The sequence below is a fragment of the Tupaia chinensis genome, unplaced genomic scaffold, assembly GCF_000334495.1.
Source record: "Tupaia chinensis unplaced genomic scaffold, TupChi_1.0 Scaffold146140_1, whole genome shotgun sequence".
NCBI lineage: Eukaryota > Metazoa > Chordata > Mammalia > Scandentia > Tupaiidae > Tupaia > Tupaia belangeri.
In genome coordinates this window covers 3,322,280-3,341,739 of record NW_006205995.1, presented here as the reverse complement: position 1 = coordinate 3,341,739, position 19,460 = coordinate 3,322,280, and the positions used below count along the sequence as shown (strand labels likewise).

The 19,460-nt window shown below is 38.2% G+C and overlaps 1 protein-coding gene across 6 annotated transcripts in view; it reads right to left on the bottom strand.

Annotated features, from left to right (window-relative positions):
- Nucleotides 1-19,460, bottom strand: part of ATP8B4 (ATPase phospholipid transporting 8B4 (putative)) — a 276,289-nt gene that overhangs the window by 7,516 nt on the left and 249,313 nt on the right. For all 6 annotated transcript variants that reach the window (XM_006168771.3, XM_027768395.1, XM_027768394.1 and 3 more), the window contains 2 exons: nucleotides 18,697-18,942; nucleotides 1,210-1,348 (listed from right to left, as the gene is read on the bottom strand). In XM_006168771.3, coding sequence (XP_006168833.1) covers nucleotides 1,210-1,348; nucleotides 18,697-18,942 — 385 coding nt within the window. The remainder of the gene's footprint in view (nucleotides 1-1,209; nucleotides 1,349-18,696; nucleotides 18,943-19,460) is intronic.

The following is a 19,460-nucleotide window of genomic DNA, read 5'->3' as shown; positions in this document are numbered from 1 at the left end:
GGTCCAGGACGCATACCGCGGTCGACTACGTGGGAGTCCAGCGACATAGCCATTATGCTAACTGCTGGTTCCCAACGATACATTTTTTTAAAAAGTTTTTCTATAGGGCACATGCACTCACCAAAGAGAGAGAGAGAGGGTAAGTGAGAAATTACCCCCACTCTCTTCTCAGCATTTTTTTTTTCTTCTTTTTTTTTTTTTTTAAGAGATTTTCACTGTAGGGCGCGTGCACTCGCCAGACAGACAGAGAGAGACATAGAGACAGAAAGCGAGAAATCACCCCCCAGGGGGGATGGCCACACCACAATCCCTTCTCCTCCATTCTCCTCTCGGGATCTTGGGCATGCACGCACACGCACCCGGCGTGAGTTTTAAGCCACCGGGTCCGGGACACAAACCGCGGTCGACTACGTGGGAATCCAGCGACATAGCCATTACGCTAACTGCTGGTTCCCTCTTCTCAGAATTTTCAGTATGCATGCACACACCTGGAATGTTTCTCAAGCTTCTGGATCCAGGACTTAAACCATGCAGTTGGTCATGTGGGAACCGGCCACCTTAACTTCCATGGCACCTGCTAGCCCCATGTTAAATTCTTTCTATGCATTATCTCATTTACTCTTCACATATTTTCCATAAAAATAGGAAACATCAATATTCTCAGTTTATAAGTGAAGACACTAAGCACCGAAAAGAGAAGAAACTTGCCAAAGTCACACAGCTGGCCCCTTGATCACTGGCTGTGTAAATATAGAGGCACTCTTCATGCCACTTATGGACTAACATACAATTTTAGAAGGCTTTCAATTGCACATCATTTCTTTCCTATCTATGGGTAAACTTTGCCAGAGATATTAGAGATAATGTGGCAATAAGGGAGAGTCTAGTATTTCTCTTCTTTCTACCACATATGAACATCTCATAGGCTTTCAGGTATGCTGTGTCTCTCATTTGCAAAAGGAGTGGGCTATTGAGAACCTGTAAGCTGCTACAATAATTCTTCTGTCTCTGGGTGGGAGCAGGTGGGGGGAGGGCACAATAGCAACTAATCTTTTGGAGTTCTTTTCAAACCCAGAAACCTTTGGATGCCTGGATCAATCAATTCCTGTAGAAAGGATCATTGATCATTCCCAGTCCCAACATACACAAATAAACAAGTTACAAGATAAGTAAATGGCGACATGACACTAGGTAGTAGGACTGACTTACCAACAAATGAGAACTGCTTTGGGAAAATGCCAAAGATGCCATTACTGTGCATTGTAAATAAGATGGAGAAATATGTGGCAATGCTGCCCCAGATGAACACATGATTAATGACAGTCCAGTAACTGGTATCCAAAGCTATCTGTAAATAAAAATCAAATGCAAAGGTCAAGTCTTTGAAAATTAAAAGAGCATCATTTTGTCAAGTGCTCTATCTCTAGAACTGCTCTGTGACAGGAAAGTTGCCCTGGCTAGCTGCCAGGCCAACCACAGGCACCTCCGCTATTTGTACAAACATACAGGGGCTAACTTGGCTTGACATTCTGGTAGACAATTGACTATAGAACTTATACCTGCCATGGTTGAGTCAAAGTCAGAAGATAAATGTTATAATAAAATGCCTAAATATAGTCATGTCATGACATTTTCATGGCTGGGTTTTGACAAATAATAACTAGGTCTCAGAGATTTTACCATCAGACCATTTGTAAGTGCACCGTTCAATGGCATTAGGTACATTTACATTGTTGTTGTATTATCACCGTAGCTATCTCCAGAGTTTTTTCCAATCTTCCCAAACTGTAAGCCTATACTCCTTTTGCATGAACTCTGCACCTATCCCCATCCAAGGTCCTGGCAATTACTATTCTACTTTCTGTCTCTACAAATTTGACTACTCCAGATACCTTATTTAAGTTGAATTGGTAAATTTCACTTGGCATAATGTCTTGAAGATTCATCCAGGGTTGAAGCATGTGATGATATCTACTTTTTAAGCATGAATAATATTCCATTCTCTCTTTACACACACCTTCACTAGGGTCTAATTTATATACAATAAAGCTCAACAATTTAAAGTGTATAGTTCAATAAGTTTTAGTAAATTTGTCAACTTGTTCAAAATTGTCACATCCAGTTTGTGAAAGTTTTCATCATCTGAACAGGATCCGTCATGCATACTTATCCCTTTACCACCTCCAGCCCTAGGCAACCACTAATCTACTTTCTGTCTCTACAAATTTGTCTTTTCTAGATATTTCATATCAGTGGAATTGTACCATAAGAAGTCTTTTACCTGGCTTTTCTCACTTAGCATAACATTTTTGAGTCATCCATATTGTAACATGTAGTGGTATTTTATTTTCTTTTATTACTGAATAGTATTCCACTGTATGGGTATATTATTTGTTCATTCCCAATTGATAGACATTTGGGTCATTTCCACCCTTAACTACTACAAACAATGCTGTATGAATATTTGAGTGTAAGACTTTTTAACATTATTTTTATTATTTGTACATTCAATAACTATACATCATTTAGATGGTAAAGAGATTTTACCCAACATTATACACACCACACACCAGGCAAGTTGAAAATATTATACACAACATCATCAACAGGCAACAAACCATATCTATGTCCCACAAATGTCTTACTTCTCCATTTTTTCCCATGTTTCCCATCCTTCACTCTTGCTCTCTCCCACTATCCTCCCACTTTGTCACCAGTGCCCATAACAATTTTCAATCCTTTTATGTCCTCCAGTCTTTCAGTCTCTACCATAGAGTGTAGAAAGTCAATATAAGTTAAGTGGAGATACAATGTCTCCATTTCATAGCCTGACTTGCTTCACTCAGTAATAAATCTTCCATATTTGTCCACTTTCTATCAAATGCCAGGGCCTTGTTGTTTTGTATGGCTGAATAGTATTCCATGGAGTATATGTGCCACATCTTTTTCATCAATCTGTTTGTGGACATTTGAGTTGGTTTCATGTCTTAGCAATCATGAATAATGCCACAATAAATATTGTGCAAGCACTTTTCCAACTGACTGTTCTCTTGTCCTTTGGGTAGATAACCCAGGTGGAACTGCTGAATCATATGGTATTTCTATTTGAAGGTTTGAAGGTCTTTAAGGAACCTTCATATTGTTCTCCATAGTCGCTGGACCAATTTACATTCCCACCAACAATGTAGGAGAGTTCCCCTTTTACCACATCCCTGCTGGCACTTATTATTTTTTTAATGTTCATCATTCTGACTGGAGTTGGGTGAGGTATCTCATTGTAGTTTTGATCTGCAACTCTCTTATGATGAGGGATATTGAGCATTTTTTCATATGCTTTTTGGCTGTATGTATGTCTTCCTTAGAGAGTTGTTTATGCAGCTCATTTTCCCATCTTTTAATTGGGTTAATCATTTTCTTCTGGGTAAGCCACTTGATTTCCGTATGTATTCTGGTTATCTGAGGCAAAGTTAACAAAAAATTTTTCCCATTCTGAGGGCTGTGGAGATTATTGCCTGTGCTTTAGGGGTCTTCTTTTTTTTTTTTTTTTTTTGAGAGATTTTCACTGTAGGGCGCGTGCGCTCACCAGACAGACAGAGAGAGACATAGAGACAGAAAGCGAGAAATCACCCCCCACGGGGGATGGTCATGCCGCAATCCCTTCTCCTCCATTCTCCTCTCGGGATCTTGGGCACGCACGCACACGCACCCGGCGTGAGTTTTAAGCCACCGGGTCCGGGACGTGAACTGTGGTCGACTACGTGGGAGTCCAGCGACATAGCCATTACGCTAACTGCTGGTTCCCCTTTGGGGGTCTTCTTAAGAAGTCTTTGCCTGTTGGCCTACCCCAGTGTCTTCCAGAGTTTCCCCAGTGTTTTCCTCCAGTAGTTTTATAGGTTGTGGTCTTATGTTTAGATCTTTGATCCATTTTGAGCTATTTTTGTTAATGGTGGCAGATAGGGGTTCAGATGCATCTTTCTGCAGGCAGGTGGATACCAATTTGCTAAAGAGTTTTTCCCTTTCCCAATGGATTGCCTGGTACCCTTTGTCACAGATCGGTGTGTTGTATGTTTTGGGGTTTATTTCTGGTATCTCTACTCTGTTCCATTGGTCCTCATGTCTGTTTTTGCACCAATACCATGCTGTTTTGATTATCACAGCTGTGTTACACATTTCAGGGTCAGGAAGTGAGATGTCACCCACTCTACTCTTTTTGTGTAGGATTGCTTTGGCAATATGGGGTCTTTTATGATTCCACACAAATTCTATGAAGAATGTCTCTTGTAATTTTATGGGGATTGCATTAAATATGTAGACTAATTTGGATAGGATTGCCATTTTGATTATATTAGTTTTCCCAATCCAGGAACATGGAATGTCCTTCCACCTGTCATTTTTTATTTCTTTTTTTAAAAGTTTTCATAGTTTTCCTTATAGAGATACTTAACTTCCTTTGTTAGTTTTATTCCTAGGTATCTTAAACTTTTTGTGGCTATAGTAAATGGGATTAATTTCTTTAGTACTATCTCTGTCTATTTCTTGTCAGTATATAGAAATGCTATAGATTTTTGTAAGTTAATTGTGTATCCTGCCACATTACTGTATGCATTTACTACTTCAAGAAGTTTTTTCATGGATACTATGGGTCTTCTATGTATACGATCATGTCATCTGCAAACAGAGATAATTTCACTTTCCCTATTGGAATGCCTTTTATATCACTCTCTTGTCTGATTACATTGGCTAGGACTTCCAGTACTGAATAGGAATGGAGAGAATGGGCAGCCTTGTCTCCAAGTTTTTAGTGAAAAAGCTTTTAGCTTTTCCCAATTTAGTATAATGTTAGCTATAGGTTTTTCATAGATGGCTTTTATTGTGCTGAGAAATGATCCTTCTATGCTGATTTTACTGAGAGTCTTAATCATGAAGGAATGTCATATTTTGTCAAATGCTTTTCCTGCACTTATTAAAATGATCATATGGCTTTTATCTTTGTTTCTTTTAATATGGTGTATTACATTTATGGTTTCCTGTATGTTGAAACACCCTTGCATCTCCTGAATAAAGCATACCTGGTCATGATGAATAATCTTTTTTATATGCTGTTGAATAAGGTTAGCAAGTATCTTGTTGAAAATTTTTGAACCTGTATTCGTCAGATATATAGGTCTGAGCATTTTTTCATATGCTTTTTGGCTGTTTGTATGTCTTCCTTAGGGTCTTCCTTTCTGTCATATCTTTATCTGTTTTGGAAATGAGGGTGATGGAGGCTTCATAGAATTAATTTTGAAGGGTTCCTTCCTTTTGGATCTCTAGAAATAGTTTGAGTAGAATGGAGGTTACCTCTTCTTTATTTTCCAGAGTTAAGGATTTTTGTCTTCTCTTGAGTTGTTGACAGGTCCATGCACTTACTATTCAAACAGAATCCTAACCTGTTTCTTGGCTTTAAGTCTTAAGCAAAGTTCTCTTAACACTTTTTCATTTGGATTTATTAAAGCTATAACTGTCTTTCCTGAAATTAAAAAAAAAACTTAAAAATACCTACTTAATGGCCACAGTAGGCTATATAGCCTCAACTAGGTGCTACTTTATAGGATATTCATTCTACCCACAGAGTTTCATGCCTAAAGTCAACCTGTGTTCACAGATATGTAATATCAGCTGAACTAACTATTGAAAGTATTTAGATTAATTAAGAGATCTTATGAATGAATAAAATGGAAGATAATTAAAAGAGAATGGAAAGCAACTGCAGATACTAGAGACAGTGTGGGAGGAGGGGGAAAATGGCAGTGGGTAGAAATGGGGAAATATATATATATACAAGTAACAAGAAATGGAAAATTATTTGTTGATGATAACATGTATGATTAAGCCACTTTACATTGCATTCTGGATGGGAAATCGCATTTTGTATGCAGTGATGATATTCGGTGAAAGAATGCAAAATTAATTAATTGAAAAAAAAGTTTTGTAAAATTCAGCAGTGAAGCCATCAGGACCTGGAATTTTCTTTGTTGGGAGGTTATTTATTACTGATTCAATCTCATTGCTTGTTATAAGTCTATTCAGGCTTTCTAGGTCCTCTTGAGTCATTCTTGGTAGATTATATGTGCCCAGGAATTTGTCCAGTTCATCCAGGTATTTTTCTTTGTTGGCATATAGTCGTTCATGGTATCCTCTAATGATGTTTTGTATTTTTATTATTTCTATACTATCCTCATTTTTCTTGGTTATTTTCTCAGTGTTTTTGATAATTTTTTCTAGGTCAGAGGTTTTGTCTGTTGTAGTTTTCCCTGATTGATTGCAAATTTGATTTATCTGGTTCCTTTCTCTCTTCTTAATCAGTCTAGCTAATGATGTGTCAATCTTGTTTATCTTTTCAAAGAACCAGCTTTTTCTTTTATTTATTTTCTGTATAGCTTGTTTATTTTGTATTTAGTTTATTTCTGCTTGAATCTTTATTATTTCTTCTCTCCTGATATTTTATGGATTTTTTGTTGCTATTTTTCCAATTCCCTGAGGCAGGATGTTAGGTTGTCCTTTTGCCACTTTTCCATTTTTTCTTGTGCACACTAAGTGCTATGAACTTCCCTCTTATGACTGCTTGTGTAGTGTCCCATAGATTATGTAAACTCCTGAGCTAAAGAACTAATTATCATTTGTTTCCATGAATCTTTTTATTTCAGCCTTGATTCCTTCAGTAGTCACAAAGTCATTCAGAAGTAGGTTGTTTAGTTTCCATGTATTTGTTTATTTTTGAGGGTTTTCCCTAAGATTAATATCATGTTTAATTCCAACATGATCAGAGAAGATGCTGGATATAGTTTCTATGCCTTTGAATCTGTAAAGGCTAGGTTTGTGCCCTACCATGTGGTCAGTCTTTGAAAAGATACCATGCAGGGCTGAGAAAAATGGGTATTTTGTGTTTTTTGAGTGGAAACTTCTACAGATGTCTATCAAGTCCATCTGATTTATGGTATCATTTAGGTCCTGAATCTCTGCTTATTTTTTGTCTCATAGATCTGTCTAAAGGAGATAATGGGGTGTTAATATCTTCAACAACTAGTGTGTTACAGTCTATCTCTCCTTTTAGATCTAGCAGTATTTCCTTTAAATATTTGTGTTCCTGAGTTCGGTGCAGAGAAATTTATAAGCACTGTATCTTCTTGATGAATTAGCCCTTTTACTACTATATAATACCCTTCTTTGTCTCTTCTTACGGCTTTTGTCTTAAAGCCTATTTATTCCGAAGTCAGTATAGCGACTCCTGCACTTTTTTGGTTTCCACTTGCATGGAATACCTTTTTTCCAGCCCTTCACTTTTAACACATGTATGTCTTTATCCATGAGATGGGTGTTTTTTGTAGGCAGCAGAAGGAAGGTTTCTGATTTTTAATCCGTTCAGCCAGTCTGTGTCTCTTGATTAGAGACTTTAATCCATTGACATTCAACATTATTATAGGTATTTCCAGGCTTGTCCCTACCATTAAGTTGGCAATATTCTTGGTTGTTTTTTGTTCTCTTCTTGTTGTCTGTTGTCTTTAGCTTTCTTGAAGAGAAGGTCTGGAGTTGGTATATTCTTTCAAGTTTTGTTTATCCACCAATGTTTTTATCTTTTTTTCCCCATATGAAGGAGAATCTTACTGGGTATAGTATTCTTGGTTGAAAATTTTTTCATTTAACACTTTGAATACATTTCCCCTTTCTTTCCTTGCTTGCATTGTATCCAATGAGAGGTCCGGCGCTACCCTGATGGGATAGCCTTTGTAAGTGACTTGACTTTCTCTCTTGCCAATCTTAGTATTTTGTCTTTGTCTGTGGTTTGGGCCAATTTGGCTATGATGTGCCATGGAGAGGATCTTCTTAGATTGATTCTATTTGGGGTTCTTTGTATTTCTTGGGTCTGAATATTTGAGTGCTTCCCTAGACTTGGAAAGTTTTCTCCCAGGATTTCATAGAATAGATTATCAATGACCTTATTAGTTTCTTCACCTTCTGGAATACCAATTATATGGATGTTTGGGTGTTTCATGGTATCTAGTATTTCTCATATACTATCTTCATTTTTCTTGGTAATTTTCTCAGTGTTTTTGATAATTTTTTCTAGGTCAGAGGTTTTGTCTTCTACTTCTGAGATTCAGTCTTCTCAATCTTCTTCAAGAAGCCTGGATCATGGGCACACACACATGCCCAGTATTTACAGGGAGTAGTTGGGACATGAACCTGAGACCTTCCCCTGTTGGTCCAGCATCACAGACCATTGTGTTACTGCTACACCATTGTCTGGCTCCAGAGCTACTCATTACTATTGTACAGATACTCCCTGATTTATGATAGTTCGACTTACGATTTTTTTACTTTACAATAGTGCAAAAGTGATATACATTCAGTAGAAATCATAAGGTGGATCACAGCATGAAGATCTGTTGGGGTACCTGTCTCTCTCCTTCTGTCATAGGAGAAATAAATAAACTTTCTTTTTTTAAAAAAAAAAGAACACCTTTATCTAAAGAGTAAAACAAATAGAATGAGACAAGAAAGATAAAGAAATGAAGAGGCTGCCCTAGACTATACATCATGCAAATGCAAACTATAAAAAGCAAGAGAATCAAGACTAATATTAAAAAGCAAAACTTATATTGGGGCCAGGTGTGGTGGTTAAGGTGCTTGACTCCCACATGGCTGACCATGGTTCAAGTCCCAGACCTGGCAGCTTAAAACTCATGCCAGGCATGTGTACATGTGGGTTCAAAATCCCAGGAGAAGAATGAAGAAGAGATTTTGTTGTGGCCATCTCTCCAGGGAGTGATTTCTCACTTTCCTTCTCACTGTCTATCTCTGTCTCTCTCTGGCAAGCACATATGCCCTATGGCAAAAACATTAAAAAATAAAAAAGAAGAAACTTCTATAAGGATAATTTTTATCATGGAAATAAAGAAAAGGTAAAAATAACAACCTGGAACCTTTATGTAGCAAATAATATAGCCTCAACTTATGTAAGGTAAAATCTCTTTGAAATACAAGAGGAGGAGCCAGCAAGCAGTTGGCATGCCAGTTAAGGCACTAGATTCCCAAATGGTCAACTGTAGTTTGAGTTCTGGATGTGGTAGCTTGAAAGTCACAATAAATAAGTATATTTTTTAAAAGAATAGAATAAAAAATTAAAAAATAGAGATACAAAGGGGTACTTGATGACAACCTTTAATACGCTTCTCTCAGCATTTACAAAATGTGGCAACAGTAGTGATGACTCTCCTGGAAGTCTGTGGCTGACCTCCTGACAGTCCTCATTGCAATCAGAGCCGAGGTACAAGAAATTGTAATAGGAGTGTTTTCACTAAAACAATGTAGCCACGTGGTTAGGTGTTGTTCCAATGGCATTATGCCTGGCTGTGGCTCTCCTTGGTTTGTTTGCCCTCTGAAGATTCTGGAGCTGCCTAGTGGCTTTTAATAAGCTATTCTGTTTAAATTAAAGAAGTCTCTGTTGCTTGTCACTATTATCTTTTTAAAAAAGAATATGACAGTATTTATGACAATTTTAAATATGTATACTCTCTGATTTCAGCAGTAAAAACAAGGAAATACCATTCCTCACCTAGCATATTGGCAAACATTAGGAGTTATGACTCCAGAAATCTCATTTCTAGAAATTATATGATAGTACATAAAATATATGTATGGTTTATGCATTGTAACATTGTTTTAATAACCCCCAAAAAAAGAAAGAAAGAAATATCTTGAATGTCTATCAGTAAAGGAATGATGAATAAATTGCACAGCCTTTTTATAAAATTTTGTGCCTCTATTAATAAAATTAAGATAAATCTTGGAACCAGCAGATGGTGTAATGTTTATGTTGCTGGACATAAACATTACATGTAGTCAGTCGTGGTTCAAGTCCTGGACCCGGCGGCTTAAAACTCACACCAGATACCTGTGTGTGCATGCATGCCCAAAATCTCAAGAGGAGAATGGAGAAGAGATTGCAGTGTGGCCATCCCCTCTTTTCTCACTTTCTGTCTCTCTGTCTCTGAGACAAGCGCACACATCCTATAGCAAAAATCTCTCTCTAAAAAAAAAAAAATAAAAATTAAGATAAATCTAAATGTGCTGATTTGGGAAGCTGTCCAGAGTATCTAGCTAGTGAGAAAAGTATATTATAAAACTGAATGTGTTGATTTGGAAATTGGCCCAGAGTATTTAGTTAAGTGAGAAAAATATATTAAAGGATCAGATTCATAGTTATGGTCTCCTTTTGTTGAATGTGTATGTGTGTATGTACATGTGTGTCTCAAAGAAAAGAAAAAAAATATGAAAGGATTTATGCCATGGTAATCATAATAGTAGTTTAAAAAGGAAAGAAAAGAGGATTATTTATTTTATTTAAATACCTCTGTACTGTTTGAAATATTAAAAGTAGTATTTTATGATGTCTGAAAAAACTTTTTTTTAAAGGAGAGACTGATTAAGTTTGGTGGGTAGCATCAGAAGGATGTAAGATTTATAATAACTCTAATTAGAGAGCATACGGGTTGTTAGCACTATGACAAGTCGAGTTTAGAATGAGGAAAGGATATTAATGCTGCTGTCAAAGTGGCCTGTTCACAGAATTCCTGGAAGTTATTATTCCATACATTAAAGACAGCAGTTTTTGAAGCCAAAATTGCTCAGCTTTCATGTTTACAAACATATACATGCTCAGGTCTGAGAATTCTCTGATGGAACAGACATTTTCAGGTTTCTTAGAAATAAAAATAAGTAGTGATTTTCCTCAAAGAGTTAGATTAAAATGATAGGATCTGGGAATTTACGTATTTCTCAAGTTTAAATTTTGGCATTGAAAGAAAGATTTAGGTGTTTATTACCTATTAAAAGAATTTCTCTTCCACATTACTCAAGGGTGATACTGATGTCCTGGGTATTCCTCCATGGAGGAGAGGGATGAAGGTCATGAATTCCCTAAAGTGACACAGTGTATGGAGAGGCTCACTACTACTCGTCTTTTTTTTTTTTTTTTAAAGAATTATTATTTTTATTTATTTATTTATTATTATTATTTTCACATGAGTTTTGCCAGAGAAAGACATAGAGAGAAAGAGAGATTGAGAGGGAGAGTGAGAAAACAAGTCACCAGGTCCAGGACTCGAACCATGGTTGGCCATGTGGGAATTCCAGCGCCTTAACCACCATGCCACCTGCTAGTCCCACTACTACTTGTCTTTGTAAAGAGAGGTCTACATGGCTTTGGAGCTGGGGATCTGAAGTTGGAAGACCTATGTTCTAATCTGGCCTGTCAATTTCTATGTGACTTAGACTATATGTCTTGCCAAGTCTATTATCTAATCTACAGTAACAGTACCTACATTTCATATACTCATGAAGAGGATTAAATGAGAAAATGGGGTTAGCCCAGTATCTGGCATAGCATCTAATATATTCCTTTATGCTCAGTGCAAAATTTGTTCTCATGTTTACTGAAAATTTGCATTTTAAACAATCTCACTATAGAATAAAAGAATTTGTCCCAGACAGTGCTAGAATAAGACAGACCTGAGTTCAAGCCCTAGCTCTGAGACTTACTACCAATGTATGACCTTAAGCAAGTTGCTTAACCTCTCTGAGTCTTACCTGTAAAGGGGTACTAATAATAGCTGCTTCACCATGGTAGTGCGAGGGGTAAGTATAATGTGTGGTATCACTCATAGAGGTGAGGTTGATACATGTTTCTGAAGGCTACCTCCGCGGTCCATCCTGCTGTGGTCATCTAGGTTAAGACTGGCAGGTAACTAGGACAGTAAGGAGAGCTGAGTACCTCAGACAAATTCTTCTAATTTCCTCTGCTCAATCTCATCATATCCCTGTCCCACTGTGTTCATTCAGCAAATGACTTACTTGTTTCTGGCACTGCAGTTTCAGTTGGGAATGCAGCAGCAAGCACAGCATGCCAAATACTGGGAACTGGGTGCTTATTCTTACCAATTCTGCTCCTGGGCCACCATCTCCAGTCTGAATCTCTTCTACCTTATTCTCCTGCGCATAAAGGTATCTTCAGTCTCCCTGCTATTTTAGGCTCTCTGACTGTCAGAGTTAATCATGGAGGGTAGAGTGAGGCAGAGATGAGGGCAGGGAGAAACCAGGTAGGGAAGAAACTTACAGCTCAGGATTATGTGAATAAGATGGAAAGGGCTCTAACACTGTAACATGACCAAGAGATCCTGTCCATCAAGGGGTGAGATGCAGTACCTCCTCTTTTAAAGGACATGACTTTGTGCTTGTATTTTAATGATGTTGATTACATTCCACTGCTCCCAGGACTAATTACTCTGCAGTCCAATAATAATTATGCTGTAGGACATACTTGCCTCAAATCTCTAATAGAATGCTGTCAGGTATCTTTATTAAAGAACGACTGACTTGGGAAATCAGACTGCTGGATCCTAGTGCTAAGCTTACATACAGTCACTGCATGATTTGGGCAAGCTACTTACCTTCCAGGCCCCAATTTGTCATATAAATCTTGTTTAAAATTATACCCCTTATGATTTTAACATATAACCACTTTGACACTCCTTCTTCTAGGAACTGGAGCTTAATTCTCTTCCCCTTGAATGTGAGTTAGTCTTAGTGACCCATTTTAAGGGAATAAAGTAAAGAAAAGGAAACAGTTTATAGTGAAGAAACCTCAAGAACACCATCATCACTGAGTAACCAAGGTAAGCATCTCCTGTAATGAGTCATGTTAATATTATGTGTATATCACCTCTTTGTGATTCCTCCCCCAAATCCACAACCCCAGTCGATTCCTAAAGAAACACATCAGACAACCTATATTGAAAAACATTCTACAAAGCATCTGACGACTACTCTCCAAAAGTTCGTAAGAGACAAAGAAAGACTGTAGAACTGTCAGAGATTGAAGGAGACTAAGGAGACATAACACTTAAATGCAGTGTGGAATCCTGGCTTGGATCCTGCAAGAGGAAAAGGTTATCAATGGAAGAACTGGGAAAACCGAGTCAAGTCTGCAGTTTAGTTTTAATAGTGTTATACCAATGCTAATTTTATAGTTTTGAAAAGTGCTCTATGAATATGTAAGATGTTAGTGTTAACATTGGAGAAAAGCTAGGTAATGGTAGGTAGGAATGATGTTTGCAATATTTGCAACTTTTCTGTAACTCTAAAACTATGAAGTAATTCACAGCAATACTCTAAATTAGTGAAGATCTGCTGAGAAGGGTACTGTGTACCCTTCAGATGAAAATAATATAATTTATTGGAAAGATCTTAGGATATATGGGTCAAGGGTCTTAAGCTTTCTTTTATCCTTTGGTCCAGAATTCCTGCTTTCAAGAATATATCCTTATAAAATAATTAGAGAATCATGTTAAAAATGACATGTATGAAAGTCTGCCACTGCATTATTTGCCACAGTGGAATGAAGAAGCCATCTAGAAGCAGTGTGGTTGAATAAATGATCACACAACCATATGCTAGAATACTATGTGCATTGAAAGGAATATTTCAAAGAATATTTCAGAGATAAGATAATTGATCATGCCATAATACTAAATGAAAAAACAAGATATAATTTTATATATAATTACATGTATGTATATGTGTGTGTGTATGTGTGTATATATATTTTGCCATGTTGACACTGATGTGGGATTATATGGGAATTTTCATTTTTCTCTGTACTTTTATGCTTTTCCTAAATTTATTTCCCAGAATATATTCCTTTGTATAATAAAAAATAGTAATAATAATAATTAAAAGGTTTTTGTTTGCTTGTTTTTTAACAGTAGAGGTACTATAAATGCATTTTACCCAAGTTCTGCTTAGCTGTACGATGTGGGGATCAAGGCACAATGTCCCCTCTGAGGCCATGTGGGGCTCTCCCCTGCAGAAAATTGCCTTTTTTTTTTTTTTTTGAGAGGTTTTTGCTATAGGGTGCATGTGCTCTTCAGAAAGACAGAGAGAGACAGAGAGACTGAAAGCGAGAAATCACCCCCCAGGAGAGATGGCCATGCCACAGTCCCTACTCCTCCATTCTCCTCTAGGGATCTTGAGCACACACGCACACGAACCTGGCATGAGTTCAAGCCACCGGATCTAGGACTCAAACTGCGGTCAACCACATGGGAGTCCAGCGACATAGCCATTACACCAACTGCTGGTCCCCAGAAAATTGCTTTTTATTAAAATAAAAAAAGGTTTATTTAATTTACTTCTTTGATGAGAGTGAGAAAACAAGAGCACACGAGAGAGATAGAAGGACAAAGGAAAAGAAACATCCTTAGCAGGGTCTTATCAGGTGATAGACCCCCTTCTCCTAGCAAGTTAGGATTTGGGGTATACATCCCCAGTGTGTTTCAAGTGGACTTGAGATCTGAACCTGTGGTTAGACGTGTGACTTCCAGCATTACACTTACCTCTTCTGCCACCTAGGGTGGGCCAGTGCTCTACTTTTGAAGGCCCCTAAAATCTCTCACTCACACATTGCTCACATCAAATTTCACAGCTGGGTAATTCTGCTAGACTCAGCACAGGAGGATTCTATCTCTGGGACTGGTTGTAAACTTACTGTGGACATGTTTGAAAACTAGAAATAATCTGTAAACACAAGTTAGTTACAATGATTCTTTCCTAGGGATTTGACACACCCAAATAAACTCTCTGTTAACAAAGGAATCAGTAAGGGATGAATTTCCTCTCAATATCTCCCTCATTTATTTAATACTTTAAAAATATCTATTTTGGGGGCTGGCAAGTGGCAGGGTGGTTAAAGACACTGGACTTCTACATGGCCAACTGCAGTTCAAGGCCTAGACCTACTGGCTTGCTTTCTCACATTCTCTCTCTCTCTTTGTCTCTCTCTGATCAAGCTGGAAAATAATAATAAATAAAGTTAAATAAAAAATAATTCTTTTTTTAAAAAAATATCTATTTTCTGTCTACTATATTCCAAATAATATCCTAGGCCATCAACATATACGGATGAATAAAATAGACATTACCCCTGCCTTCACATAATCAAGGAGTTAGAGACATAAAACAAGGGAATAAACAACTAAATATGTACTTATATGTACTTACAAGTGGAGATGACAGTTATGAGGTTAAAAAAAGAAGAGTTTTAGTCCACCAGTGCGAATAAGAGTAGCCTAATTTAAATAAGAAGATCAAAAGATGCTTCTGTAAAAGAATGACTTCTGAGGGAAGTAAAAGGGAGAATGTTCCAGGAAGGAAACAGCAAAAGCGTAAGTAGGTAAGAGATTGCTACATTCCAAGAACCCAGCGAAGGCCAGTGTGCCTGTAATACTATGAGTGATGAGACTGGAGGGGTGGGAAGGGCCACCATTGCCTTGCAGGAGTTAGAAAGCTGAAAATTGGTCCTGGACAGACAAATGGTCATTAAGACCCGACCGAGTAGATTTGGTAGCTCCACCAGAAACATCATGAATGAGGGGACAATGATTACTTTGAGTTCTAAGAGTAAATTCCCTCTCAGAAAGCATGGATCTCATTCTTATAAAACCTTTAAAATCAAAGATAAGAATTTTTCAACAGCGTATTTTAAAATCTTCAAATGGCAGGGGTGCAAAATTCTGTAATCTTCGTTGTTAATAACAATGTTTTTAAAATGCAAAGGTATGAGGAGGGCAACTCTGTAGTGTAGCAGTTAGGTGCTGCACAGAAGAATCTGGATCCCACATGGCTGACCAGGGTTCAAGTCCTAGCCTCATCAGCTTGAAAGCATATTGGGCTCACCACATGCTTAGGATCTCAATGAGATAGAGAATTGAAAGGAAAAGGATTATGGCATGACTGGCCTCTATTGAGGGTTTCTCTCTTTCATGCATGTACACATGTCCTCTAGCATTAAAAAAAAAGTAATAAATTTTAGAGAGAGATTTTTGCTACAGGGTACATGCACTTGCCAGAGACAGAAAGCAAGAAATCACTCCCTAGGGGAGATGACCATGCTGCAATCTCTTCTACTCCATTCTCCTCTCTGGATCTTAGGCACACACACACACACATGCCTGGTATGTTTTAAGCTGCCAAGTCTGGCACTTGAACCATGGTCGACTATGTGGGAATCCAGCAACATGACCATTACACCATCTGCTGATCCCCCCAAAAAGCAATAAATTTTTTGTAAGGTTTTTTTGTTTGTTTGTTTGTTTTTGTTTTTGTTTTTTTGAAATAGGGCACGTGTGCTCACCAGAAAGAGAGAGACAGAAAGATAGAAAGCGAGAAATCACCCCCCAGGGGGGATGGCCACGCCACAATCCCTTCTCCTCCATTCTCCTCTCGGGATCTTGGGCACGCATGCACATGCGCCTGGCATGAGTTTAAGCCACCAGGTCCAGGACTCGAACCATGGTCAGCTACATGGGAGTCCCACGACATAGCCATTACGCTAACTACTGGTCCCAAAAGCAATACATTTTAAGAAATTAAAATTATGTTGTTTCCATGGTTTTTCAATATGTGAATATGTGAAAAAGGAGAAATACAACTTTGACATCTAACTGGAACAATAATTGTGTGCTTTATGGAGGAAAAAAATCTAAATGTAATATTAACACAAAAACACAGCATTAAGACTACCATAACAGCATATAAGAAAAAACTCATGAATAAACAAAAGAGAAAACAATACATAGGAATTTCAATAGGTTTTATTTTTTTTCATTAAAAAGATAAAATTAACTATTGGGTCAAGGAAAAATCATAATGCACTTTTGCATAGAAAAAATGGAAAAATATTTCATGACTTTTTCAATGACCCAATAAAATTTGGAGTGCTAATTGTGAAGAACAATGTCACTGGGACCAGCAGTTAGCTTAATGGCTCTGTCGCTGGACTCCCATGTAGTAGACCGAGGTACACCTCCCGGACCCGATGGCTTAAAACTCACGTCGGGCACATGTGCATGCGTGCCCAAGATCCCAAGAGGAGAATGGAGGAGAAGGGATTGTGGGGTGGCCATCCCCCCTGGGGGGTGATTTCTTGCTTTCTGTCTCTCTGTCTCTCTCTGTCTTTCTGGTGAGCGCACGCGCCCTATTACAAAAACCTCTCCAAAAAAAGAAGAACAATGTCACTAAAAATATTTAATGCCGGGACCAGCAGTTAGTGTAATGGCTATGTCGCTGGACTCTCACGTAGTCGACCGTGGTTCGAGTCCTGTACCCGGTGGCTTAAACTCACGCCAGGCGCGTGTGCGTGCATGCCCAAGATCCCGAGAGGAGCATGGAGGAGAAGGGATTGCAGCGTGGCCATCCCACCTGGGGGGTGATTTCTTGTTTTCTGTCTCTCTGTCTCTCTCTGTCTGTCTGGCGAGCACACGCACCCTATAGCAAAAAAACCTCTCAAAAAAAAAATGTAATGCCTATTACATGTTATACCAGTGAATCTTCCAGATGGTTTACTACTTTTACTTATATAGTAGATAAAGACAATCTGAAGAGTGTTTTTCACTTGTTTTGTTGTTGTTGTTGTTGTTGTTGCTGTTTTTTTCCCACCTGGTCTTAACCTTTTATCTCACTAACTACTTTTAAGATCATCCCTTAGAGTGCCAAGTAACAGATCTAACCTGGAGGTGAATAAACTATTACCACTAAAAAGACATCACTATATATCCCATAACCACCCTCCTCTCTCCAGAAGAATTCAGAGAGTTGGAAGGAGTGCTCCCATGACAAAGAGAAGATCACTTAATTCTTCATGGCTTACCCAGTAATCAAAAAGCAACAAAACAAAAGAATTTACATTGTTTGTTATGCCCACCCAGAGCTACAAATTTTCATAGACTGAAGATTTTTCTGAATTCTCAGTAGCTAAGAATAGTGACCACCATTTGCATTTAAAAAAAAATAGAAACATAACTCCATTGACCAATGGAGTATCAAAAAAGTATCCCCATCAGAAGAGCTTCTCTGAATTTGAGATTCCAATATGCCACAGATATAGCACTGAGCCTTAAATAATTCCACAGGAATGTATTGCCAAGTAAATTTAGATTTCACTTTAAAACCTGAAAGTTATGAAAGAAGTCGTAAGAAAGTTTCTCTGTAATCATTGAAAAAATTTTCTTCAAACACAAGAAGTAGTATGAACAGTATAATCACTTCTGTACATTGTATGTGAAGAGATACAATGTGCACGCTAACCCAAAGAAGTGATTAATTGTGGGACCAGTAGATGGCAAAATGGCTACATTGCTGTAGTCAACCACAGTTCGAGACCTGGACCCGGTGGCTCAAACTCACGCCAGGGGCATGTGCGTACATGCCCAAGATCCTGAGAGGAGAATGGAGAAGGGATTACAGCATGGCCATACCTCTGACCCCCGGGGGTGATTTCTTGCTTTCTGTCTCTTTGTCTTTCTGGTGAGTGCATGTGCCCCATAGGAAAAACCTCTTTTAAAAAAAAAGAAAAGAAAAGAAAAGAAAAAGTGATTAATTGTGAGGTTTATGCTAACATGGAGTTTATAGATACCTAGTGCTTATCCCTCACATCTAGCAATTGATGTGAAAGCTTCCTGTGTTCATCTCGAAATGTGTAATTAAAAAGAAATCCCTAGTATTTATGATTATTCCCTACCAAGTATACAAAGTCAGCCTACAGTAAAACGGAATTGTAAATGCTGTAAACCCATCCACTTAAGGTGCTTCACCCAAGGTTACCTGCACACTGACCACAATGACCAAAGACGTGGCCATGGTAACTGCAAAGGACTGATAGTCTGCGATGTGCTGCCCATCTTCTCCAGCCACGTTGTAAAAGGCCCCATAGGGAATGAAGAACAGGACTAACGAGGTGTAGATTCCATGTGCCATACAGATGAAAAATTTACGCTTGTTAAAAAGTAGATTCAGCTGTCCAGGTTCATAGAGCTGAGGACAGTCCATGCTGCTCTGCTCACTCACATCCTACAAAAGGAGTATAATGTCAGATGGGAAGGGCTGAGGAGGAGTCAGAGGAACCTGGTATTCCCTGTCTTCAGAAATAGCAAATGCCTATTTATTAAGCATGTCTTAATATGCACTAGTAGTCACTGGGCCAGAACAAGGCAGTATCTTGTTTACCTTCTGACAGTAACCCAAAAGATAATAACACAATCTTTATTTTATAGAAAAGGAACTTGAGTCTCAAAGAGATTCATGAGAGGTCATACAGCTCTTAGGCAGCAGAACCAAGACTTGACTTGAACCCAGATATTTAGCTTCAAATGAAATTTCTTTTCAATACACTCCTGCTGGCCACTAAGACTCCTCAGAAGCATTCATGCTCCCAGAATTCCAGCAAATCCTCCATATCCAATGGGCCCCAGGAATGAATGGCTAAGACAAGGAGTGGTAGTGAGCAGGAGATGGCAGCAGAGAGCTATGGATTCACAACTGGCAAATCAGCACCCAACACTGGGATGAGGTGAACAGGAGGGAGGGAG